Source organism: Natrix helvetica, assembly GCF_964273705.1.
Source record: "Natrix helvetica genome assembly, chromosome: 1".
Lineage (NCBI taxonomy): Eukaryota > Metazoa > Chordata > Lepidosauria > Squamata > Natricidae > Natrix > Natrix helvetica.
In genome coordinates, this window is record NC_138548.1 from 124255007 (window position 1) to 124283000 (window position 27994).

Below are 27994 nucleotides of genomic sequence, written 5' to 3' on the forward strand. Positions count from 1 at the left end.
AATCCAAAATCAAATTATTTCTGTACTCGACAAAGTACTAGAACAGGTTGCTAAGCAGCTTGTTTGAAAGCACTTAGAAAATAAATGCCACTATTGCCAGGAAGCAGAATGAGCATGTTAAGAACAAATTGTGTTAGATTTACAGTATCTCTTTTTATGAGAGAATGATTGTGAGGCTGTGGTAGGCTGTGGATGGAGTATACCTTGATCTTTGTAAAACAATGAGAGGGTCTTTCATGACAAATACTACAATCTGATTAAATCCAACCTGTTGAACAACCACATCCAAAGGATGCTATGTTCACAGGTGATTCTGCATCCACCGGGAAGTAAGTACTAAGTGAGTGTACTCCAGAGCTCCATCCTCAGCTCTATGCTGCTCAACACATTAAAAATGACCTAGAAGGTGGAATAGAAGAAATTCAGCTCAAAATGTCAGACAATGAGGTGCTGAATGGAAAATTATCAAATGGATGGATATAGGATGGGAGAGACTCTGGCTTATGTGTATAAAGCAGGGGTGTCCAAACTTGGAAACTTTAAGACTTGTGGACTTCAACTCCCAGAATTCAGCATGGCTGGCTGGGGAATTCTGGGAGTTGAAGTCCACAAGTCTTAAAGTTCCCAAGTTTGGACACCCCTGGTATAAAGGATAAAGGATGACCTGTAAACTCTGAAAGTACTTTCTACCAACTCCATTGGGACTGTGTTTGTCAGAATTCCCTGGCCAAAATGTATCTTAATACATTTCCAGGCAGAAAAAGAGTTGTACATTCAGAGGATGATCACAAAATGGTGAAAATCTACAGGACTCGAGCAAACAGGCTGCACGCCTGTTTGCATTTGCTCTACTCTATTTCCGCAGGTTCTGGCAACCTCAGTGCCTCTGCTCAGTAGCATCAGCCGCAAGCTTCCTGCTGCCCCCATAATTGTTTGAGCTAGGACAGGAAGACCCATGGACCTGCCACCCACCCGTGCAGATGTCTTTCAAAAATAATGCTCAAGTGATGCTTGCAGCATGCACGTGCATTAAAATAGTTGCTCTGTTCTTTGTCTGCAAACCACAACAGGATGTTGTTGGGCGTAGAATGTCATGGATGGCCAACAAAGTCTCTCTGCACTTTCACCAGGCTGCTGGAGAGGTTCCTTCATGAGAAGGGAGTTTAATCATGAGGAGCGGCTATAACATGATCCTTTTACATCATTCATTTTTTATAACTTTTTAAAACAACATTTTGGTACAATGTCCTCATTCACACAAACTTTTGCCATAGGAAGGGCCCATTTATTCATTTTATGAAAAAGAATACAATTCCTGGAATGTTGCAGATCTTTTTCTAGAACAGGTTTATTGGTGCTTTCATAAGAGGATGAGTTCTGTTGGATCCAGGGGTGGGTTGCTGCCAGTTCGGCGTGCAAAATTTTTTTGTGCACGTGCGCATTTGCACCTAAAAAGTCTGCACAAACGCACAACGTTAGAAAAGGAAAAAAAATACATTTCTGCGTATGATAATTGTTCTGCGCATGCGCAGTACCAAAAATCAAGATGACGCCACTGCCAATAGAACCGGTTCAGGGCCACGGCAGGCCGAGTTACTACCTACTTGGACAAACCGGTCCAAACCTGTAGGAACCCACCTCTGATTGTATCACACCTTTAATGACTTTTATCCTCCCATGGCCCAAGTTCCCTATTTGAAGGTTTTGTTATTGTTTGCCTTAATGTATTTTGCCATGCATTCTTGAGTCTTTTAAGGAGAAACTCATTTCACTGACTCCTGCATTTATTATTTTTGTGGCGTTTCTGTTCTTTTCATTTGTGGATGGATTACATTTTTCAAATGAATCCTTCTTGACTTGTCAGTAGAAATTCTGACTCTATATTGGAGCCAAGCTGGTGTTCTTTGCACATCTTGCCAGTATATATTTGAAGTGAGATTTTATTATTGTAGTTTGGAATAAGCATTGTGCAGGTAATTGCATCACTTTGAGCTTTCTTTCCAATGTTCTTTTCGCCATTAAAAGGTAAAGGTAAAGGTTCCCCTCACACATACCGTATGTGCTAGTCGTTCCCGACTCTAAGGAGTGGTGCTCATCTCTGTTTCAAAGCCGAAGATGTCCGAAGATGTCTCTGTGGTCATGTACCTGGCATGACTAAATGCCGAAGGCGCATGGAACACTGTTACCTTCCCACCAAAGGTGGTTCCTATTTTTCTACTTGCATTTTTACACGCTTTCGAACTGCCAAGTTGGCAGAAGCTGGGACAAGTAACGGGAGCTCATTCCATTACACGGTGCTAGGGATTTTAACTACCGACCTTTCTGATCGACAAGCTCAACATCTTAGTCACTGAGCCACCTCATCCCTTTTTGCCATTGTGGTTCTATTTTTTGGAAGGTTGTTCTACTTTGGCTTTTTTCCCACAATGTTTTTAGATGTTACAATTAAAAAGACACAATCTAACAGAAAGCTTAAAAATTAAAAAGAAAAATTAGAAAGTGCAGAAAAAAATAAAAAGTATGTGTGTATGTATGTATTGTATGTATAATTTCCACAATTGTCACAACTAGTGTAAACAGTTTTAGTAACTTATCGCCTTCTAAAATATAGCAAATGACTTCTTAAACACAATTGTTTTGTTATGGTGGCTGTGTTGTTTCATCAGCTAGGGTTCCCTTATGCTAAGCAGCTAGTTCTGAGGGTAGCTTGGCCTAAAGTGAATCAGAAATGCAAAGTAAGTCTGTTTCAGAGGTGGACCATTTATGGACCACCATAAACATTTCTTGTTCTGCAAAATTTACTTTTTGAAATGGATGAGCTGCTCTTGGAATGCTCAGGTCAGCACATTCCAGGAAGAAAACAAATTCTGGAAGCAGGCCAGGCTATTTTGCAGATCCGTACTATTTATAAAATGGTTGTTGTGGACTATGCAGCTTAGCACAAAGCATTGATTTACCAGAAAACAAAGTGAGATTGCTACCCTCGCCCTACTCTCAGTCTCTAATGTTCTATATTACTCCAGCTGCCTTTTCCTTTTAATGTGAAGAACACATTGAAAGCATTCATATGCAACTCTCTTTCACAGTGCCTGTGGGGACCAGTTTCACTTTTCCAGAAAGACCACAGATGTCTGAAGATCCATAAGTTGCAACTACCAGAAGGTCATCTAAGATTAACAATGGTTCCACTGTACCTCCCAGGCTGTGAATTCAGCTCATCAGTGTGAGGCCTATTGTACAGCACAACTGTCCATGCTACCAATTCTTGTTCAACTTCCTGATCAAAACTGCTTGCTAGCACATGTCTACTCACTCATTGACTATGATGTTGAATCATCAAGACTTCTGCTGTCTCTCTGGAGCCACATTGCCTTTTAAGGGCTGGCATCAGTCAGGTAGTGATGTCATCACATTGTCAGATGACTACTCTCAGCTGTTTCATGTAGATGTTAAACAAGAGGAAAGAGACACAGAACATGTATGTGAAATACAGGGATTTTAATAACTCTTTCTTATATCCCTAGCCCACATTACATCTAGCAGCATCACTGGATATTGCTTATGGAAATAAAAAAAATAATCTTGTTATTTTCTAGCAAAATATCAGAACCTAAATTAGACATTTTAAACTATCATCCTATAGTATAGAAGATATACTGTCTTATTTAGGTAACTAGGGGCTGCATACTTACCATAACCTTGCTCAGGACAGTAACATGGGATAGGCGGGCTTGCCATTTTTCAGAGGGGAGGGCAGTTAAGAGTTTTTTAAGCCCTTCTTTTGGAAATTAAAAGGTGACAAAATCAAGTTTTGCTTTATGTCAGTGTAGTCTCTGCTGAGCCAACACCCCTTTCATTAAATAACGGAGGCACGATGTATGACCCAGTGCAGTCACATAAAATTATTTGCATAGCTCCTTTCTTTGTTAAAATTGAACTTAGTGGAGTTGTGACAAGAGAAGGAAATAGGTGATTGTTGGGGTGTCAAGGAAAATAAAGTTTTTATTCTACACATATTTTCTATATTCTGACTACTCATGTTGAACCTCAAGCTTCATTTCTGCAACTCAGACATGTTCCATTAGGATCACGCGAAACATTTGACTCAAAATATTTATATATTTGATGCATACCAATTAATTGAACATAAACTGCCACCAGAATACTATTTTCTATAAGGCATTTATAAGCTTCTGCTAGTTCTTTAAACAATCCATCTCCATCTGTATAATCAAGCCAGGATGAGCAGCTATCCAGTTAGAAGATACGTCAAGGGCTCCACATCAAACTAGATTCCAAGTTAAAACAAGTCCAAGTAAATTTAACTATAAAGTGTTTCACAACTTAATGTTGCAGGCCAGAACACTACTTTTACAACAGTCAAAATTAATACTGACATCACTTAGGCAAGCTCTACTGGCTGGCACAAGATTTGCGAAAACAGCCACTTTAGTTCATTACTCTATGTTTCCGGGAGAGAATCTATGGTGGGACTAGATGTCCCTGAAGGAATGGAGGTGGTATTGCATCAGAGATCGGTGGCTAGATGGTAAATTCTGTCTGGCATAGTCACTCTAGAAAAAAGAGAGAATATGAGATTGCCCACTTGCAATCCGAACAACTGCTCTGGACAAGGAGACCATAGAAACCTTTTGCAATTAGCTCATGAATCCAGTGGCTACGAGTTGAGAAAATCCAATCAAGTGCACAGCCATAATGCAGCCTATATGGACACAAAGTTCACAAAAGCTGTACTTTCTTAACCACTTTTCGATGCAATTTATTTACAGCTAAAGAGAGGTTTTCCGAGCAGTGGGATAATTGAAATCCACTTGGTAAATCAACATTCTTTCTAGATTAGCAAAGGGGAAGCTTCAAAGGATTTAAACTTTTCGCAAAAGGCTTAACAAGGATTGACTACAACGAAGTTTAAAGGCAATGAAGGGGACACTACTTTTGAAAAAATGATTTTTGGTAAAAGTGCTTTAGAACGAATTGAAATTTAATAGAAAACAGAATAGATCTTTGTGAGAATGTTATTTGTTGACTATTAAAGAGTGCAGACAATTAATGGATTTTATAAAACAAAAGATAAAGATAATATGATACATATTGTGATGGTGACTGATGGCAGATTGCCATATGAGACAAAGTATTAAGGGCACAGAAAGACAAAACAGGGGGAAAAAGAGAGAAACCTGCCTTTTAGTCTTCCCCTTATATTTGAAACACTTTTTCACTATAACATTACAATAAGATGCACCAGAAAAGTGGCCAAAAAAGAGAGAGGGGGGGGGGCAGGGGGGATTGCTAGAGCAACATCCAGAGAGCAGGGGTGAAATCCAGCAGGTTCTGACAGGTTCTGGAGAACCGGTAGCGGAAATTTTGAGTAGTTTGGAGAACCAGCAAATACTACCTCAGGCTGGCCCCAGAGTGGAGTAGGAATGGAGATTTTGCAATATCCTTCCCCTGGAATGGGGAGGGAATGGAGATTTTGCAGTATCCTTCCCCTGCCACACACCCCAAGCCACGTCCACAGAACCGGTAGTAAAAAAATTTGAATTTCACCACTACCAGAGAGGAATTACACCAGACTTGCTTCAGAAAATGTTTGCAAAATTAGACAATAAATAATCTGAATCATTTAATATTAAACAGACATTTTTTTGAAAAAAGAATGTATAAAAGACTTGTAAAACTGAAAGAGGAAATGAAAGAAAAAGTTAAGAAGATGGAGGTTTCTGTAGAAATCAATGGTGATATAAAACAAATTAATGACAAAGTGGAAATTCTGGAGAGTAGAACTGAGGTTATAAAAAGAAAGACAGAAAGATAATCTGGTATTACGGGAATTGAATTTTTTTTTTCAGAACAATTCCAGAGGATTATGTTGAAGGTATTACAATAAAGAAAGGATTATTAAAGCCTCATCATTTTTTTTTCCAAATGGGATGAGGATATAAGGCAAGTATTGAAATGTTCTGTGAGATGTCTTGGCACACTTTGTCAGGAAGAAGACAAGAGATCAAATTTTGTAGTAGTGGAAAAGTTATGGAATTGTTTTTGTATAGATGACCATAGCAAGATTGCTGTATGCATACAGCTGGAAAGATCTGGCAATGCCTACAATGAAGTTGATAGAACTTGAGTAGATGGCCATGTTGACTAGTTAAACAATAACCCACTTGATAATTGCTCACTGGAAGCCCCTTATGGACATTCTGTGTAAAACAGAAAAAGATGAACTTATGATGTTGCTTTGATTTGACAGGATATAGAAAGAATCATGATGTAATTTTAGATAAAGATGTAAATTCATCAATGTACTGTAAATAACAGCTGTAAAAATGATTGGAAGCCACTTCTTTGTATCTTTCTTCTTTTCTATTTTTTTTACTTTTTTTCTTATACTTTTACTTCTCTTCTTTTTTCTTCCTTACTCTATATTAGATTGCATTAGTTTAAAAAAATGTTTTAATAAAGCTATATAACAAAACCACTCCCCTAACAAGCAGGCTCTCTCCGTTCTGTTGGATTTGTCACAAGGCTTCCTCCACTGGCATACCAATTCTACAACAAATTAGAAAAGCTGACATCTGGCTAAAACAGAAATGGGAAGATACATGTAGCATATGGCTGAATGGACCAGAATCAAGAAGAGGGGGATATTCTACAACTGAAGAAAACACAATGTTTTCAGTTCCTGGGAGAGTCTTAAAATCTGTAGTTTCCCAAAGCAGCAATATAAACTGGAGAAAATAAATAAAATAAAAATCTAGGCTAAGTTAAACACATGCCAAATCAAAAGACAGAGACTAGGGAAACAGCCAGCAAATGGAGTTGTAGAAAACCCAACAACGCCTTATTCATTGTATTGCTATAAAAGGCGAAGGACTTTCTTTGGATCAGTTATTGAAGAGCTGGCTCCCTAGTGGACCAAAGCAGAAAATAGATCTTTGGGGATTTAAAACTTTATATAAATATGCATCAATCACACAATTCCTTTTCAGGGTGAGAAATCCTTGGCAAAGTGAAAGAAAAGTGAGAAACACTCAGCAAATGAAATAAAAAAAGGAAATGCTGCTTACTTTAATTAATACCAACGCATCCACTGTATCTCTAATTTTTCTTCATTTTTACTATATCCATACATGACTTGCAAGTTTGCCTTTTAAACTTATTTCTGTCATTTGAAGAATCTCATCAGCTTCACTCGGTCACATCATTTTGTTTTACTCTACTATCAACGTATTATTTCTTCCAGTAGAGTGAATAGAACAGATCTGGAAGGGACCTTGGACATCTTCTAGTCCCACCCCCTGCTCAAGCAGGAGAACCGATACTATTTCAGAGAAGTGGCTGTCTAGTATCTTCTTAAAAACCTCCAGCGATGGAACGCCCACAATTTCTGAAGGCAAGCTTTTCCACTGGTTAATTGTCCTGTTACGAAGTTTCTCAATTCCAGATTGCTTTTCTCTTTGGTTAGCTTCCAACAATTGTTCCTTGTCCTGGCCCCTGGTGATTTGTAGAATAATTTGACCCCCTCTTCTTTGTGGCAGACCCTCAAATACTGGAATACTGGTATCATGTCACCCCTAATTCTTTTCTTTAGACAGTCACTAGCCAAACACAAATCCTGCAGCTATTCTTCATGTTTTAGTCTCCAGGCCTTTGATCATCTTAGTTACTCTTTTCTGAATTTTTTCCAAGGTCTCAACATCTTTTTTGTAGTATGGTGACCAAAATTGGTCTCAGTATTCCAGATGTGGTCTTATTAGGGTTTTATATTTGTTGTGAAATTCACTTTTCATTCCTTCTGTCTGCATGGTGGAATTACCTTCATGTACTTACGTGGTGGTCAGCTATTTTTGCATCCAAATGTCTTCACTTATTACCTCCCCTTCATTCTTTACTATATTTACCATTTATCACATACATTTCTTGTGTATCCTATTCCTACTACATTCAACTTAGTTATGTTCCTCTTGATAAGCTGAGGTCTTACATAGGCAGATGCAAACCCTTCTATGTGAACATTTTCAGTTGACATTTATTGCCACTATTTTTCTACCAGAATTGGCACATATTAAAATGTTCTCTCTCCTATCACCTTGTGCATTCCTTATATATGTATCCATTAATGTATGAAATAACCAAAAGGGAATTACCTATGCTTATCTTTCTCCCTGCTAAATGCTGAAGGTTTCACTAGATATTCCCTTTATTCTCCCACATGCTGTACATCCATGATATTTCACTTACCACTTTCAGCGACTAGCCTTTTAGCTCCATATTTGCACAAAATATCCCATAATTCCATCATGCAATTTTTCTAAACCAACAAATATTCAACAGACTTTCTCATATTCACATATTCTTCAAGGATCTATTGAAGAACAATATATAAACGTGTTTTCCTGATATTGTCAAAATAAAACCCAGATCAAAGAATTATCATGTAAAATACAGGAAAGTCAAAGAATCCTGACCAATTCAGATCAAAAATTGATCGTCAGGCAAGAACATCTCTGATGTTCGTTCATTCATTCATTCATTCATAGCGGGAACAGCATCCAAACTAAAATTTAGCATTTAGTATTGTGTTGATTTGACCCATTTTGTAAATCATCTACATCATTTTGAGCACCATTTTAGGTGAAAATTACATATTTGGAAAGATTTCTCGATTTACCCAAGGTCCATGGTCTTCTACTAGTGGTAGTCCTCAATTTACAATCACAATTGAGCTCAAACTTTCTATTGCTAAGCCAGACAGTCATTAAGTGAGTTTTGCCCCATTTCTTGCCACCATTGTTAAATTAGTAACATGGTCGTTAAGTGACTCTAGCTTTCCTATTGACTCTGCTTGTCAGAAGGTTGCAAGAGTCACATGACCCCAGGACTCTGCAACCATCATAAATGAGCCAGTTGCCAAGTGTCTGATTTTTGATCATGTGACCATGGGGATGCTGTAACGTTCATGTGAAAAATGGTTATTTTTCAATGCGATTGTAACTTCAGTCACTAAATGAACTCATGTAAGTTGAGGATTACCTGTACTTTAATCACCTCTTCCTCAATGCATAACCTTGCTCTTTTGGAAGCTAGCTTTCCCTTAAAAGGGAACAGAAAGTCCTACTGAACATTGTATCTCCAAAGTACTTAACATACATCTCTGACAATCATGGGATGCAAGCTGTAAAACAGAGCTAGGGAACAATAATTCTATATGAAAAGCTGGTTCTTGGCCAGCCCTAGAGAGAAGCCGTAAATGTTTTAAAGTACACATAATGAGAAAGTAATAATTAGAACCCCCAGTGGCATTCATGGGCACTGGATTTGAAAATGGGGTGGATGGTAGTATTGACTCAGTACTTTAACAGAATAAAGAGAGCTTTTCGTCCTTTTGCCAGGAATACACCCACACGAAGTGTGGGTGTATTCCTGGCAAATTTCATTGAAAAGGAGCGGCATGCTTATTAAACCTGTTTAAATAAACAGGTTTAATAAAAGGAGCGGCATGCTTATTTCAAATTTCATTGAAAAGGAGCGGCATGCTTATTAAACCTGTTTAAATAAACAAGAATATAAGCTTGCATTATCACTCCCCCCCCCCCCCAAAATGCAGCTAATGAAAAGGTTTAAAGGTTTACGGATGCTCTGAAAATGCAGTTTCAAAAGCCACCTTCGATGCAAAGGTGACTAAATAATTTTAGCATCTACAAAGCAAATGTTAAAAATTTAGGCAATTATTTATTACATTCTCCCATTTGAATTCCTCATGTGTTCAACGTGGGGCAGATAGATGTCCCATAAAGATGTCAAGCAAAATATTCTATGACTGAAGGAAGCAGATCCATCTCCTTATGGGGGAAGCGGGAAGGCACTCTCTTTATAGCCAAGTTTATAGCAGGGATTACTGCAGGGATACAATTGTTTTCCCAGGTTACTGGAGGGTGAAGGAAATTTCCATCAGTAGTCCGAAGAAGGCCAGCTGACATTCTGGAAAAGAGTTGGCCTTGAAGTCACTCCAAGTCAGAGAGGCCCACAATAATAAGCTGCACAGAGCTCTGGTTCTATAAAGACTTTTATTTGGAATGAAAATATAGATATCAACCCCGAACAGTTTATTTCCCCTGTTCCATCCTCACTGTGTTTTGGAAGACAGAAAGAGGAGCAGTTCCAGAGACAGTAGCCCGAGGACTGTGACCAGAAGGCAGGCTTCTTTCACAGCCAGGCCCTAACTGGACATCTCTCCATGTTCTCATTGCAAAAAGTTCAGACAAGGAAGCAGAAAACTCCTCAATGGGATTTCAATGGTCCTATCTGAGGAAAGGCATCCCACCTCGGCACTGACTCATAGGTCGCCCAGGCTTCCAATAAGCTCCCCCCTCCCACCCCGCACATACACACTTGCCGTGAGAGACTCATAAGAGAACCTCAGCCTTATTCTCAGTGGGAGGGTACAGGCAGGCCAGGCCAAGCTGTCAAGACAGCCCCAATAATCTCCCTGGGTGATATCTAGGCCGGCCCCATCCATGGGAATGGGACAGGAAATAGGACCCTGACCAGAATAAGGCAAAGGAGCAATGGTTAGGGCACTAGCATATGGCCCCTTGGATAATATGGGGTGCAGAAATGAGAGGAAGAGGAGATTTGGTCCGAGACAAAGCCCAAGAAACATTCCCAGTAGCAGCAAGAGAGGGCAAGCCCCTGTCTCACCCCACAGGGCAGGAGGTGGCAATGTGAAGGGATTACTGGCAGATCAAAGGGAGGGGAAGTAAGTGAGATCCTCCATGTTGGTCAGGTTCTCTTGGGTTTGGGGGGGGGGGGAAGCAAGGCCCACTAGACATCACCATTCTCAATGCGGCTTAGCTGCAACTCTAGCCGTGCAATGCGCTCTCCCTGTGCAGCCACAAGCGCCCGCAGGGATGCCACTTCACGCAACACCTCTTCAGTAAGCTGCCTCCCTTCCTGCAAATGGGGAAAAAAGTTGTTCGTTCATTATTTCATCATATTATCCATCTTTTTGCCCTTAAGAGCCCCAGAATTCTAATGGCTCAGCTCAAACCAACCACTCACTCACATTCCTGGAACAGACAGCAAATATAGGACACAATCTGGTGCAGGAAAAGGTGAGGAAAGCAAATCTGACCCACATTTTCAAGCCTGATCAACACATTTGCACAACCCTATCCTGATCATATGGGGGTCACAATAAAGAAGATGATCATTGTTACTGTTCCAAATGAATAAATCTTCTACACGGGTGTTTCTCAACTTTTGTGGTTTTAAGATGTATGGACTTTAACTGCCAGAATTCTCCAGCCAGCAGGCTCAACATATGTGGCTGCATCAATGTTTCTAAGAGCCTGGTTTACAAGGTTGGTTGCAAAAAATTAAAGGGTCATTATTTTGAGCAACAAGGAGATCTGTGCAGACTCATATTCTAACCCAAGAACCCTACACAGCCTTTCTTAAATCGAGAAGTATGCTGATACTTCTCAAAGCTGTGAAGAGCCGGAAGCTTGCTTTTCTGCATGTAGGGAGGGGGGGGGGAGGGGGAACAAAGTCCCAAGATGAAGCAGACATTCAGTGCTACTCTACAACACCTTACAAGTCTATTCTGGCCTCCTTATGGTTGGTTTTGGTCTATGATTATAACAAAGTCCCATCCATCCATTGTTTGGTTCTTCCTCCAAAAACTCCTGCTCTCCCCAGCTCAACTCCCTGTAATCATGTGTGGGAAACTCCAACCCCACCCATCCAGCCCCTCTCTCTCTCGGAATCCCCATTTGCCACAAGCAACAGCATAATACCTACCCCACTGGAAGCAGTAACACTAAGAGCAGATGTGGCAGCGGCAGGAGTCATGGCACTGGAGGGTGTGGCACTCAGCCCAGTGTTGGAGGGGGCCGTCGGGCGACCCTCAGGCAACAAGCTTCTTCGGTTGACCTTGAGATCCCGCTGTTTGGTGGGTACATAGGCTTCACGCAGTGAGATTAAGATGGGGGGTGCTGTCTTCCCTGCCATCCATTCTTCTGCTTCCATGGCAGCTTCCGGCCCAGCTGTGTCTGGGTACAAGTCATCTTGGAACAGATCTGACTGCAAAGAGAGGACAGCATTAGCTTCCATGACATGGACGGAGAGCACTGGAACAGAGTCCTAAATTGAGTTATCAGGGTATATTTAGCTGAGACTGAACATGGAGAAGGAGACTGTGGCTGAGGCATACTGTTTCACAAACATACAGAGCCCAAAATGTGAACATTGTTTCATGTGGTAATACCCACATTCTGCCTGAGAAATCACAAAAAGCCAGTCCGAGAGATAACGGGCACAGAACTGAGAAAGAAACACCTTAATGCCTCAGTGTTTGTGGATCTGCTTTTAAATAAGAAACACTTCTCTTAACCCAAACGTATTATATTCTTGCACAGCTTACACAATAGTAGAGGGGAAGATCTCTAGAATCAATCCCTTCACCAAAGGGATTGTAGGTAGTAGAGGAAAATAAGCTTTGAGCTGATCCATTCTGATTCTGTTTTAACATTTTTCTTTACATTTCTGAATAAAGATAAACTCTCTTGAAACATTTCAAAATCACATTCAGAGCATAATGTTTCATTTCAATGAAGGAAGTATGTGACTGAAAGGAAAAGGAATTGTCACACCGAGGTGAAAGAAAGCCAGGAAAGCTTAGATATGTTTCTCAGAATTGTATCACTCCAAAGAGATGAAAAGTATGAATGAAAACAGATGTGTGCATTGAAACACACACACACACACACACACACCCCTCCCCGCTCTAAACTGCCATGAATCTTTTAAACAGAGAGCTTCAATAGCAACAGAATACAGCAATTGAGACAAATCCTGTCAAGGAGTAGTTGGATACTATATAGTTGTTCTATAAACTGTCAATTCAAAGACCCTAGTTTAAATCTTAGCACAACTGTAACCTTAAATTAATTTGCAAGAGACTCATGGTTGAAATAAGATTGGAACTGGCCTACCTTACCGAGCGTTGTAAAAATGACAGATATAATTGGAACTGAAACTCATTCATTAACATACTAGATCACTGGCTAGTATTATTAAGTCAATACAATTACAAATTAACGCAGAGCAACAGAAGCCAAGATCTGAGGGAAAAAAGTGGCAGCTAAATTATTCCTGACATTTTATAATTTGTAATCCGTTTTGTCTTTTAACACAACATTGGTGGGGATACAGTACTAGGATACTTCTTAGCAAGATCCTAATAGCGAGTTGCAGTGGCAGGATCTTCTTTCTTCCAGATTATGGTTCTAGTATTGCATTTTAATTCTAATATAGGCCTTTAATTCTAACATTAGGCAAATAGGTCAGATGCTAAACTGCAACTGCTTGCCTGCCTACTGATGAAGAGCAGGGAAGGAAGATGAACCAGGAATCCCTTCTAATGAAAAGCAGGCTAATGTCTTCTCATGAGCTGCAGTGGTGCAGTAGTTACGAGTGCAGTACTGCAGGCTACTTCTGCTGTCTGCCGGCTGCCTGCAATTTGGCAGTTCCAATCTCTCCAGGCTCAAAATTGACTTAGCCTTCCATCCTTCTGAGGTGAGTAAAATTAGGACCCAGATTGTCAGGGGCAATATGCTGACTCTGTAAACTGCTTAGAGAGGGCTGTGAAGCACTATAAAGCGGTATATAAATCTAAGCGCTATTGCTATTATGAAGTACCCACCTTCCTTGGCACTGTCATAATAATGGGTTCACACTTGCGCTCATGGAGTTTGTAAAATCTATGACAACAGAAAGAAGGGACAATTGAGTTAATCAGCCCAGAGCTTTAAAAACTATGAGAATAATTCATGCCACACTTTGATTGCCTATCTGCTTTCTTGCCATTCGCTTCCCTATACCTTCCTATTAACAATTTAATCCGATTACCTGGCAATCTCACACTTGTTGACATCCAGACCCGGCTTAGGCATCCAACCCATGCCCCGTTGTGGTTCTTTGCTAGTAAATGTGTTCAGGAAGTGGATGTATGGTGCTTCTGCTGTGATCTCAAAATACCGGATGCTAGAATCTCCCTGGAAAGGCCAGAAAAGATAGCACGATACATTATGACAGAATTGCCACTCTTTGAATGGCAGAAAAATACATTAGAAAATTATCATTGAGAAAGTTAGCCCTGACCCATAACACATCTGAGATGAAGTCCCATATACTGTTTGTGAGTCAGCCAATTACACTGTTTAATAGTCTGCCATTACATGGGTGCACTGTGCCTAGCAAAATATGAAAGAGTTTGATCAATAGATCATCTACTCACTGATAATATCCTTAAGGATAATATCAGTGAGTAGATTAAGGGAAAAGAGGTAGACCTGATCCGATTATTTGAAAGCGCCAAAATATGGCCTGTTTTTGTACGCTTTGACTGGATGTCTTCAACATGAGGATTGCCCTCCAGATAACAAAGGTCACTTCCTCTCATCATTCCTAGACAATGTGGTCAATTGCTGATGTAATTCAACTGACAAGAGTTACACCCAGAATTCCCAGGTGTCAGAGACATAGAACACAAAAACATGGGCCTAATTTTATTTAGTAACAATTGGAGAGTCTTATTACTTTGCAATATTAATACTGAATTACAAGACAAGCTACAACAGGAAGGGAAACTATTAGATCCTCAGCAGACTCCCGTGTAATTTTGATAGAAGAGTCTATACCAATTAATTGAGGAATCATGCTATCTGTGAAGATAACACATACAATATAGTGGAAAGGATATTCTATCTCAATCAGGCACCATCATGCATACGCCTACATATACAAACAAAGTAAGAAAGCCTACTTTGCCACAGACGTAGATAACGTTGGTGTCAGGGTCGTAGAAGGGCAGAAGGGCCCCATTGCTTGAATCCAGTTCCTGCAATGCCATAGGTTCTTCAAGGTTTTCCTGAAATCGACAGAAACAAGAAAGCACAAAGGCATATTATAACCTCTTTCAGGTGGTTACCTCCATATTTGCCCCTTTTGTGTAAGGTTTGACTTAGTTGTTGCCTATTTCCTTGCTGGTTGGGAATAAGAGAGATGAACTCCAGGCTGGTTTGGGAAGGTTACTGTCTACTGTGTCAGAGAATTGCTTGAGGAGGAGAATATTCTCACCCAGGCTTTTTAATTGTAGTAGAATCTTCATCCTTCCTCATATACTACCTTCACATTGTGGGGATAGTGCAGGGCAGTGATATGATTGTAGAAGATGGGGCAGGATTCTGTTCATTTCCTTCAAGATATAGTCACAGGGAGTTCTCTTGTGGAACCAAACTTATCTTATGGCCCGCCAGTGGCCAGCAGAACTGGTGGCAGACTCAGACAGTGAGGAGGTTGGGGAGGAACAGGGGCCAGTCCTGGAGCCTGGGGAAGGCTCTGATGAGGGCTCTAGGGGCCAGGGCCGTCCGACAGTTATCAGCTGCCTTCAGAGTCAGAGATCAGTGGGGCAGAAGAACAGCTGGGGGCTGTTCCTGATGTGTGCATGCACAGAGCTGCCAGGAGAATGGAACAGTTAAGGAACAAGGGCCAACTCGGGAGTAAAGCCACAAGTGAACAGTGAATGGCCCCTCCCACAGGGAATAAAGAGGAGCGAAAGGGGAGTGGAGTTTGCAGGAGACAATTAGTTCGATTAATTAGTGTGAAGATTTGTTCGTGGCTATCAGAGACTCCGTGCCAATTATTTTCTTGTACAGCATTGCATTTGGAAGATATCAGCCTGGGAGCTCTCTAAGCCTCATAAGGTCTGTGGTTGTAAATTCACCTTTGAAAGACTGTTTGCTAGGACTTTGCTGGATGTGAATGAGAGGAATCCACATTAGCTTAATAAAAAGGGGTTTTGTCGGGACAAGGAGCCTGCTTCGTGATTTTGTGAAGCCTGGGTCAGAACAACTTAACAGCAATACCCATTTGAGAACAAAGCAACCTTCAGAATGGGAAGGGAAGAGGAGGCTGCTGCTCAGGCTCTTGGAACTGATAAGGGCGTCTCTTCTATCGGAGTCTTCCTCCCCACCCAGTTGCACCCCACTCCATCCGCCTTCCCACTCACTGGGTCCCAGAGAGCCAGCTGCCTTTCACTCATACGGCTGAAGCCTGTTGTAAAGATCTTCCCATCAGCCAGGAAAATGGCTCGCATTGGCCGTGCTCCTTCATGGGCCTTCTCCCTCTCCTGGGGGGTAAGAGGGAAAGGGTCAGGTTAGAGAAAGCAGGCAGGTTTCACAATAGACAATAGAAATTCTCCCTGCCAGCTCTGTTCAGACATCTCTCAAACTGAATCCAGACTAAGCTCTACTACCAGTCATCAAGATTTAAACTCAACCTGAAGACGACTTAACATTGTTGCAGGTATAGAAGCATATAATTTCTTCATCTCTGCCCTACCTTTCCATTTGTCCCCATTCTAATGAAAGTCAAACGTATAGCCAAATCCAAGTGTTTCCTCCGAAGGTTGCCTAGGAACAGGCTAGATTAAGCTGGGAGGCCAGTTTTTCTGATGAGAAGTTAAGAACAGCAAAGGCCTCATTTTTAATTTGCTTCTGAGCAAAGAACCCAAGGTGTTAAAAGCATGGCATCCTGCAGGAAAAAGAAGCTTCTTCTGTCCCTCTTCTCGCTTCAAAACTAATCAGGCAATTACTAAACCTCCTTGCTGACATCTAAGAAATATAATTTGACTCCATCAATATTTTTTAAAATCTCTTTCTTGCTCTCTAAATACTTAGAAACATAACCCAGAAGAAAAACAGAAAGACAAACAAAAGAGGAAATAGAATTATAAGAATTATAAAAATTAAATCACAATTTCAAGGTAATATTTAGTTCAAAATATTAAAATATATCAGTTTAGGATAATATAAATAATATGCAATTATTGATAATTATTATATATCAGGATGAGAGATTACTGTACAATAATTTCTCCCTAATCTAAAAAATATTATCCTTAGATGTTGAAACCTTGCAGAAGAAATTCAAATTTCAGATGTGTTACAAGACCATATATGGAATTCTAATCTAGGAATCTTTTCCACGTTGAATTTTATATTAAATTTGTTTTTCAAAAGAAGATTATTTTTAACATTTAACATCCCACAACTTAATTTGCCGTTCTTTCACAAAAAAGAGAATACATAATTTCTAACAACAAGCACCGGGGAAACTGATACATAAGTGAAATTTAGGATTTTGTTATTGTTACTGTCTTTGTTCTCTTAAATTGTGCTGATTTTATGAACATAGTTTTGGACTGAAGAACATTTTAACCTGCTATTATATATATATATATATATATTAATTGTTAAGTTTATTAGCATAACCACCATTTCTAAAAATTGTGGGGGGGAACCAACAACCTGTGAGCAACAGGGACTATTAATGCAGAAAGAAAGGTCCAGTAGCTCAGATCTATGTTATATTAGCTGTTAATAAAAATGTAAAACCCTGTTCATTAAATTATCTGCTCTGGAGGTAATTTTTACATAGTAATTGAAAATTCGATTTCCACCATAAATGAGTAGTCATATTTAAGAAGCACAACCTGAGAAGGGAAAACATTTCTAACTGATGCTCAAACTGCACTGAGAAAACACCTTTATATTTTGTACAATAGGGTTTTTATTGTATTTTCAATTTTAAAAGTTAGCAGAAATTTAGAAAGCATAAACAAACATGTAGTTATACAGAAAAAAAACACTGGGTGGCAATCAAAACATTTTCTAATTTTTTGCCTTTCCTATTTTTGATGAACTGTCCATAGATCTAAAGAACAGAATACTTTATATGATTTATTTTTCTACTCCACTCTTTTGCAAATCTCAGCTGCTAGATTGCAACTTTCTAAAAAAAATAAAACCTTGTCTCTCGCTTTAGGAGCTAAAAGCATTTGGATAGGGCTGACAGGAAAGTAAACAAGGGAACCTAGAGCCAAGACCAACTAAGCCACTTTGTATCCCAGCATTTGCAGTAATAATGCATTCTTCAACAATTTTCTGGGACTAAGATATTATAACTCTACTACACAGAGATAATTGTATAATTAAATCTCTACCAGGTCTTGTACTCGAAAGACAATATTTATGCCACCATCACTGGTACCTTCCCTAAGCCATCATCCCCATCTCATTTAAACCACCCCCTTCCCCCACGTTATTAAATCATAAGATAGCCTGAGTTCATTATAGTGAAAGGGGTACCTTCAATCTATTTGCATCATTGACTCAAGGGAGGGGGGGGTAAAGAAAGGCCCTTCCTCATCCCCAAAGTTTGTCATCGTTTATCACTAGCAACAGGAGTTGCACATAGATACTTCAACTTCAATTTTGGCTTGGCTGACACAGCCCAGCACTGGTGACACTGTCCAGATTTCTTGCTGACAGTTTCATTTAAAATTTTTTTGCACGCAGGCATCATTTATTCTGCTGAAAACAAAGTTACAAAATCGGACTACCAGTTGCAAAATTTCCATTTGCCTTAAGAGAGCACCTCTGCCTCAAGCACATTCCACATTACATTCTTTCAGTTCCCGTGGTAGGATTATAGTTCTGCAAACACAGACATCTAAGGAAAACTAAAAACAAAGTGAACCCTGTCATGCATTAAAATGAACATTATAGGATACTACTCTGAATACCCACCAATGTGTCATTTTATATCAATAAACATTGCAAATTGTTTTGTAATTCTGTAGATCTGCAGTCGCCTTACTGCAAACTAAGGACAGTCCAAGTTAGTTCACAGATACGATTTAATAACCAGGTTAAAGCATGGAACTTGAAGTAATAAAACACAGAAAAGGCAGTGCAGATAAGAAAATGGGGAATCTATCTCAACACTCTAAAACAGTGATGGCGAACCTATGGCACGCATGCGACAGGTGGCACGGGGAGCCATTTGTCAGGGCACGCGAGGCGCTGCCCTGTCAGCTGGGCAGCGCGCATGCGCACGCTGGCCAGCTGAGTTCACCCTTTTTTAAAGCCATTTTTCGCCCTCCCCAGGCTCCAGGGCTTTATAGGAGCCTGGGGAGGGCGAAAAGAGCTCCCCCCCCCCGGAGGCCCTCCGGAGGCTTCATGAGCTTCCCTGAAGCCTCCAGAGCACAAAAAACCAGCCCTATGGGCAAATCGGAAGTTCGGGAACGGACTTCCGGTTTGCTCGGAGGTTCATTTTGACTGCTCCGGGGGCTTCAGGGAAGCGTCCTGAAGGTCCCTGAAGCCTCTGGAGGGCTTCCGGGAGGGCGGGGGAGGCTGTTTTCGCCCTCTCCAGGCTCCTATAAAGCCTCTGGAGCCTGGGGAGGGCGAAAAAAGCATGGAAAAAATGGGGGGTTGCGCCTGTAGTGTGCGCATGCGCACTGGGTGGGCGCACATTGCATTATGGGTGCGGCACGCCTGCACACGACCCCCTGCGCTCCCCCCACTTATGGCACGCGAGCCAAAAAAAGGTTCGCCATCGCTGCTCTAAAATATAAAAATAGTCCCTTTGAATTCCCAAGATCAGACTGGCTTGTCACAATGCCACAAAACTAATTGTGACACCGATGGAACTCTCAAATCATGCACCACTTCATGAATGGGACAATGTAACCAAGAACTCAAAGAGTGTCAGACTTACAGCTATAACTTGCCCACGGCGTGGATCAATGATGCGCACACTTTTGTCCTTACAAGCTGAACAGAACAGGCTGCCATCCCGGTTCCAGCAGACATTATAAATGATGTCCGGATGCAGATTGTCAAGGTAGTAAAGCTCTTCCGCGGTGCCCACATTCCACACAATAATCACATTATCACAGCCTGGAATAGAAAGGAACAACTAAATGGTTTGTTGTGTCCTTTTTCAGACAGCTCACAATTTTTCAACATCATCCTGCTTGCAAGCAGAAACCTCTCCACTTTGCTGCCCCCTTTCCTGGTGGTACCTGCACTCAGAAGGATATTGCGAGCAGTCGGATGCCATGTGATGATGCCCACACGTTTTGAGTGTCCTTCTAGAACCACCACTGGTTCGGTCAGAGGCACCGTGAGGCCATTCTCCGGGATCTGCCATACCTGAAGAGAACAAACAGTGCAATACAATGGCAGTGCTCCCATGTGCTTCATCCAATATTACACCTCAAGCACAACCTCCCCTTCTCCCTAACAGCATCCAACACCCGTAAGAATTCATTTTGGAAAACCCTATCCTCCTCATGCCCTGCATAGTATTATCCACCTCCTATTACATCAAGCCTAAGAACAGCACCTCACATTTTAAAAGCAAAGGAAAAAAAAACCTCCCCTAAATTAAACTCTGCTCTGAGTATAATATGGCTCCACCCACCCTGCAGCTTTCAACCTCCGTCAAATGAAGAACTGTTAGCTCTGCCAGCAAAAGACTGCCAGTCCTGTTTCATGTAAGGGAAATATTCACCTATGCTTTATTTTGCATAATTTATTCTGCCTTTGCAGAAATAAGAAGCATGTGGAACACTGGATTCTGCCTCCCTCCCCACTGCTAGAAATCTTGTTCTTCTATCCTTGACGTTGCTCACACCTCCCCAGCTGTGAGGAAAACTTCTCACATACAAGATTGATTGCAATTGCCTCAGCTTTAAGATATATCTGGAGGCAGGGCCACTGAAGAGACCATTTTATTGCAATTCAATTTCAATTCAATTTATTTGATTTGTTAGCCGCTCCCTCTCCACAAGGGACTCGGGGCGGTGTACAATAAATAAAAACACACATATATATTACATTACACGGAGGAGGTAACAACATTTACAATACATAAAATAATAATAATGAAATTAGAAATTTAAAATACCCCAGTTTAAAATTACTAATTTAAAAAGACTGTCAGGAGGAATAAGATGGAACTATGCTTGAGCCAGGCCAGATAATTGAAAAAGGTGGGTCTTGAGTTTTGAACGGAAGGAGCGGAGATCGGAGGTAATCCTAATGTCGAGGGGGAGGTCATTCCAAAGGGCTGGGCCCATCACAGAGAAGGCCCTGCTCCTGGGTGTCGCACCCTCCCTCCATACACACGTTCCCCATTTCCGTCTCACCATAACAGTGCAATCCTCAGAACCACTGGCAATGATCTGATCATTATGCGGACACCAATCTATGTCCAAAACTGGTCCAGTGTGCCCACACACGGTAGGGTAAGACTTATCAATGCGCCCTGTCTGGGGGGAAATAAAGGAGATAAGAGTTGACATACAGTTCAGGTCTCTCACAATCTTGTTGCAAACTGGAGTCCCATTCTCTGTCTCAATCTTTTCCCAATATCAAGTCTCTTCCATAATCCCTCTCTTCCACCCCAAATTGTCTATAAGAGGTGGCTCCCTTAATACAAAGATGCGAGAAACATAAGAGACAATGAGCATTTTTATAACAGTTTTCTGTTTCTCCTCCCCCCCCTCCTTTTTCCACCTTGATCCCATCCTTCACCTTTTGTAGCGGGAGCACCATAAAGGCCCCCCCTCCACTGGCCTCGACAATCACTGCCACAAACTTGGGGTTGACAGCACAAAAGGTACTGTCCCAGGTGACTCGCGAAACCCGGATGTCATCGTAGCACTGGTCATTCTTGACAGGCTGTCCAAAGACGTGGCGGAATTTGCTCTGACGCACAACCTTACGAAAGGACATGACTGGAAAGAGATGGAGCAAAAGTCAGAGAAAGGATGCACACACAAATATAGCCCAGGAATTCACTTATGACTGCTGCCTAGTTGGATGTCTTGCAACTTCAAGAGCATCTCGGCCAATAAAATCAGCCAGCCAATATTTGACTTTTAAGGGGACTGGGCCAGGCCAATGGTGATCCTAATGAAGAGCAGAACTGCACACAAAGGAAGAAGTAACCACCAGTTTCATTCTTAGTTTCATCCAGAGCACGGGTGTCCAACTCGCTGTGTCACGTTGCTGTCATGTTTCATGATGTTTTTCCCATTCGTGGAGCTGGGGTGGGCGTGGCCTGTGTGTGATGCATCTGGCCGGCGGGCTGCCAGTTTGACACCGCAGATCCAGAGCATAAGCATCTCCTAAAAATTACACTATGTAAATTGGAAGACTGACTTCATTATCCTATTCATTTGAGAAAAAATAAAAAGCAGTTCCACACTGTCCCCATCTTTAAAAGAGAGACATGATAAAACATCAGAAACTAAATACAGGTAGTTTTTGACTTATTATCACAATTCCGACCAGAACCTCTGTTGCTAAGCAAGGCAATTCTTTAAGTGAGCCATGCCTGGTTTTATGACTTTTTTGCTACAACTGTTAAGTGAATCACGGCAGTTATTAAGTGCAACATGTTATCAATGAGCAAATCTGGCTTCCCCCACTGATTTTGCTTGTCGGAAGCCAGATGGAAAGATTGCAAATGGCAATCACATGAACCTGGGACCCTGCAACCATCATAAATACATGCCAGTTGCCAAGCACCCAAATTTTGATCAGGTGACTGTGGGCATGTTGCAATGGTTGTGAGAACAAGGATCAGTTCTAAGTTGCTTTTTCAGTGCCTTTGTGGTTTCAGTTACTAAACAAATGATTGTAAGTCAAGGACCACCTGTAAAGCAGAACTAGAATAATCAGATGGCATTAAGTAAGATCTAACCCAGAGAAAGTTCACCAGAAAGCCCATTTGGTGCCTTCTAACTAGAAACCCAAAAGAAGAAGGGGACGACAGAGAATGAGGGGCTGGATGGAGTCACCGAAGCAGTAGGCATGAGCTTAAATGGATGGTAGAGGACAGGAAGGCCTGGAGGAACATTGTCCATGGGGTCGCGATGGGTTGGACATGACTTCGCAACTAACAACAACAAACTAGAGACGAAAGACAAATGGATTTACCTGCACCACTACAAAGCCTTAATCTTTAAATCTATAAAACATAGAAAGCAAACTGGGAGGTTGCCCCAAATACCAGATCTGGTCAACGTCAGAAATCAAGCTACACCTCAAACAGAACTTTTTCAGGGTAGAGGGGAGCAAATGAAGTTCCAACAAGAGCAATACAATCCATTCAGTTATTCAGAGTCTAATTTCAGCATGCACTGAATGACTTCTGGGGAGGTGAGCTAAGATTACTCAGTGGGGTGCACCTGCTTTCCATTCTTTTCATCAAGAGGGATCCCCCTTATTTTCATGGCAACCAAGAGAAGCACACCTCTTTTAGAAACTCCTAGCAGATCAGATTTAAGAGTAGGCAATCATATAAATTCTTGTGCACATCCTGGAGAATTTGGAGGGGAAACAGGGGTATAAAATTGACCCCCATCTAATACAGTAGGAGAGGCACTTTTGTGATGTGGCTAAAGACACCAGGCTAGAAACTGGGAGATGTTGAATTCTAGTCTTGCCATGGTCCCGAAGGTGATTCTCAGCCCTAACAAGGCGGCAAGACAAGCCACACCTGAAAATGTTGATAAGAAAACTGCAGAGACTTGTCCAGGCAGTCACCAGGAGCAGGCATACACATACATAAAACCAAACCCATATTAGGTGGCCAGACGCGTACATCTAGATTCTAGAACCTTCCTGGAGGGGGGGGGAGGTGTAGAAACGTAAAGGGAAGTGGGAAAGGAGGGGGACAGAGAGAAAAAGAGAGAGGAACTGTTTTCCTGCAAATCAGAGTCCCAGTTCAATTCCTCCACTGGAGCAACCGGATGTGCAAGGGGGAAAAATATGCAAGGAAGACTCCAGTTGGACCAAAGAGGAAGGGAGGGGGAAATCTAAGCAAAGCAAAACTTTTCTTGCAACCCCAGCAAAAAATATATATAAAAAATGGGGGGGGGAGTTAAGGGAGAGGTAGAAAGAGAGCAACCCGCAGGGAGGTTTCTACTCTCAGCGCGTCAGAGACCAGCCTCGTAAACAGCAAAAACGCCAAAGGGGTCTCCAGCCGTATGCGAAAGCCTTTTCCCATTTCCTGGCAACCGGCGCGACCAGCTGAAGGCGAGCCGCGTTTACAAGCAAGGCAGCCACCGCCCCTCGGCGTTTAAAGCCAAGTTCAATCTGAAGCTGGCCGCCACCTTCAATTCCCGAGCACCGGAGGGGGAGGAAAGAAAAAAAGGCAAGAGAGAAGCCAGGGCGGTGTTACTGCTGCCCAGTCCGGAGGCGGGGAAAACGAAGGGAGTGTGGTTTTTTTGGCAGCCTGCCTTCCGACCTTCGGGCCCGGGAAAAAGCTCGAGGGCCCCCCGTCCACCCCCACCTCCCACCCCCATCAGCGCGCTCAGGACGCGGTCGCCCACCTCCACTCACCGGCTTGGAGGAACGGAACCGGAGCAGCCTCTCCCTTGCGCACAGCCCAGGGCGGTGCAAGCGAAGGGAGGTACGGAAGGCCCGGAGTGGGCCGGCCTCTCAGTGCCTACAGGAAATGACCCAGGAGGCGGAGGAAGCTCGCTTCCCAAGCACCGAGGTTTTAGGTTTTTTTTTTAACCCGCTTTGCGGCAGGAGTGGCCTAAAAACACGGAGGAGAATCTCCTTCGGCTCAGGAGGCGGCGCGGAGGGGAGAAAGCCCGACGAGGGAGTAAGCAGCCGAGCGAGCGAGCGACCGCTGCTTGCTGGAGCTCCCGCAGCAAACTCGCTCGGGGAAGGATCTGCCGCTGGGTCGGCCTGCAATTCGAAGACTGCGGCGGGGTACGCCAGGGCAACCCCCGGAGGGGAGAGGTCCGGGCTGGCAGCCGGGATTCAGAGGCAGGATCCCAGTGGTCGTGGGAACTCCTTTAGAGGAAGAAAGCGCCTCCTTTTCCCTTCCCGTTTGTCCCTAGCTGCAATTCGTTCTTGAAGGGAAGGGCGCCGTATTCCCACTCCCCAATACTTTTCTCCGCGATCGCTTTCTACGCGCAGCTGTCCCTCTTTCAGTGGGAGGCGGGCGCGCATCCGCAAGCCTTATTAAATAGCATCCTGGGGGTGGGGGGGGCGCTCCCCTCGTTTGGGGTCTACGAGCTGCAGCCTGGCGTCTGGCTTTCAGCTCTTTCAAGCTGATGGCTTCCGCTGGGCTGGGATTTGTTACGGCTCTTTACACAGCTGCTCTTACGGTGTCAATCAGCGCCTTTTCAAATTTGGCAACTTTTAAGATGGGTGGAGTTCAACTCCCGGAATTCCCCTGCAGGCTGGGGAATTCTGGGAGTTGAAGTCCACAAGACTTCAAAGCTGCCAACTCTGAAAAAAGGCTAGTGCAAATGAATCGATTGTCAAGCAGGGAGGGGTCGAAAATGTGAATAATTAGAATTGCAAGAAGAGTTGGAAGGGGCTAGAAGTAAATCAGCTAAACCAGTGTTTTTCAACCTTGGCAACTTGAAGATGTCTGGACTTCAACTCCCAGAATTCCCCAGCCAGCTGGCTGGGGAATTCTGGGAGTTGAAGTCCAGACATCTTCAAGTTGCCAAGGTTGAAAAACACTGAGCTAAACCACCCATGAGAAGTGGTCGGCCACTCTCTTAATTTCCAGAGATAAGGAACCCCAAAACCTTCACAGACGTAGAGACTAGGAAAAATGAGCTTCTCAAAGATTTGCAATGATTACCCAGGCCAGTGATGGCGAAACTTTTCAGGACCAAGCGCCCAAACCAGAACATGCATGCATGTATGCGTGCTGCAGCGCCGAAAACCCAAAGACCAGCTGGCCGGCATGCACATGCCTGTTTTTTTGCTATTGTAGGAAGCTAAAACCCATCCTTCTCCTAGAAGAATGAAATATCCTAGGAAATATTGAAAAGGCAGAATATTATATTTCCCTGGATGTGAAAAGGGAGAAACATGTTTTAAAGACAAAGTAGCTCCCTGCAGCTTCTTGCCCATCCCCCTTTGTCAATGGGCCATTAAGATGCCCAAGCCAGTCTATTCTACATAAATAAAGAGTTCTCCCCTTCAGCTCCAGGGTGATGATATTAAGGCATGATAGAATTAGCCCTTTACACAACTCACCACATGGCATCTGAGAACTCAACCAAACTTGAGACTCAAATCACAGCCAAGAGCGTTGCCCCTGCATGGCGCCATGGGAGTCTGACAACCAATCAGAATACATTTTCTTACACAGGAACAGGAAACAGAGAGGTGGGGCCAAACAGTATAAAGCCAGGAACTTTCAGCAGCTCGTCTTCTTTCTTCTTTTCCACCAACATTGAAGCATGTGGTCACCTTTTCTGTTCAGGACTCAAGCCATGTGATCCTGTCCACCATTAAAACCATCTTTCCAAGCAGCCTCCATGTCTCCAGTGTCTTTTTCCCCACTTGGAGCTGAACCCAGAAGGACATTTCTTCCAACACTATTTTTCAGGCTGTTTTCAGGCCATTTTTCAGGATGTTTTTGGTCAGAAAATGACCCAGAAGATGGCCTGTTTTTTGGCTGTTTTGGGAGCCATTTTCAGGCCATTTTCTGGCCCTTGTGAAGACCAGCTGTGCATTTGCATGTTGGAAACCAGAAGAGCAGGTGGCGACGGCACGCGTGCCCACAGGGTTCTGCGTGTCAACCCTGGCACGCGTGCCATCACGGACCTAGGCAAAAGGGCTGAAATATGTTTAAAGACCAGAGCAACAAGATTACATTCAGAAACAGCTCAGCTGGCTCCCTGATTCACGGAACTATAATGGAGAAGTACAGCACAATCAGACTTACAAGGTTCTCTAAATATAGCCAAGTTCAATAAAAGTTCTTTTAGCCCTGTGGGAGTAGTTGATTTCCTAGTCTGCTGTACCCAGTGATGCTGGCAACAGATACATTGTTCCACTGTTGTACAAAAGTTTTTCCTTAAACATCTAAGTATAGTTTCAATGTACAGGTAATCCTCAACTTACAATACTTTAATTGACCATTCAAAGTTACAATAGCACTGAAAAAAGTGACATGACCTTTTTTTTCACACTTATGACCCTTGCATTATCCCCATGGTCACCTCATTAAAATCCAGGTGCTTGGCAACTGACTCATACTTATGACAGTTGCAGGGTCATGTGATCACCTTTTGCAACCTTTGGACAAGTCAATGGGAAAACCAGATTCACTTAACAACCATGTTACCAACTCAACAACTTCAGTAATTCACTTAACAAATGTGGCAAGAAAGGTTGTAAAATGGGGCAAAATTCACCTTGCAAACATCTCACTTAGCAACAAAAATTTTAGACTCAACTGTGGTCCTAAGTTGAGGACTACTTGTATACCCAGTATTTCAGTTTCTAAGACCACGGAAATAAAATTCTTGGCCAGCTTCCTTGTAATTTCTCTTTAAATATCTAAGTTCAGCTATCGTGTCTCCTGAAGTAGGAACAACAGGAGATATAAAGGTGACAGTGCATGAATTTCTGTCAGCCCTTATTCTTTTCTTGCCTGCCAATGATGCAAAACAACAACAACCCAAAACCCACTGAGACATGCATTGATCGATGGTTGATAGTTCCCTCTGAATTCATGTACCAACACTATAATCCCAAGGATATTTTCAAATGTAGTCTATTTACATATTCATGCAAATAATTTTGTTGATTAAGAAAAGTTCATAGAACATGTTGGTACAAATGTATCTACTGTCAGGAAAAAACTTTTTGAACATGAAATTTTATCACTAGAGATGGGCAAAAAAGGAACAAGAGGCTCTGTTGTGCTTACATCATTCTAGGCCACAAAAGAATGTGTTTGGTAGGTTGCTTGCTAAGCATAGTACACATACCTATTAGTTGCACTACTTTATATGCTGCTTCCTCGCTGGATTTTAGGCCGGTCACAATAAATTTATTCTACATAATTGTAGCATAACATTAAAGGAACATATGACTTCCTAAAAGATCCTTAAAGTAAAAACTCTTTATGTAGCTTCCATCTTAAATATTTTAACTGTTCCATTAAACTGCACCCTTGCATAGGCCAATCCACATGTATAGACAAGCTGTAATCACTTAAGTCTTTAATCCATAATCTCCTAAATTGGAATAAACAGCATTCTGTTTAATTGTACAAATTGATCAGA

At 42.2% G+C, this 27994-nt stretch overlaps 2 protein-coding genes across 2 annotated transcripts in view; both read right to left on the minus strand.

Annotated features, from left to right (window-relative positions):
* Positions 1–27994, minus strand: part of ACY3 (aminoacylase 3) — a 322364-nt gene that overhangs the window by 256672 nt on the left and 37698 nt on the right. The window lies entirely within an intron of this gene.
* Positions 10070–25027, minus strand: CORO1B (coronin 1B). Its single transcript, XM_081952037.1, has 11 exons — positions 24285–25027; positions 21468–21670; positions 21080–21202; positions 19952–20081; positions 19645–19826; positions 16094–16213; positions 14849–14953; positions 13933–14078; positions 13727–13784; positions 11824–12105; positions 10070–10974 (listed from the first exon to the last, which is right to left on the minus strand). Exons 2-11 carry the CDS (start codon positions 21666–21668, stop codon positions 10846–10848), a joined length of 1476 nt encoding a protein of 491 aa, XP_081808163.1. The 5' UTR covers positions 21669–21670; positions 24285–25027; the 3' UTR covers positions 10070–10845.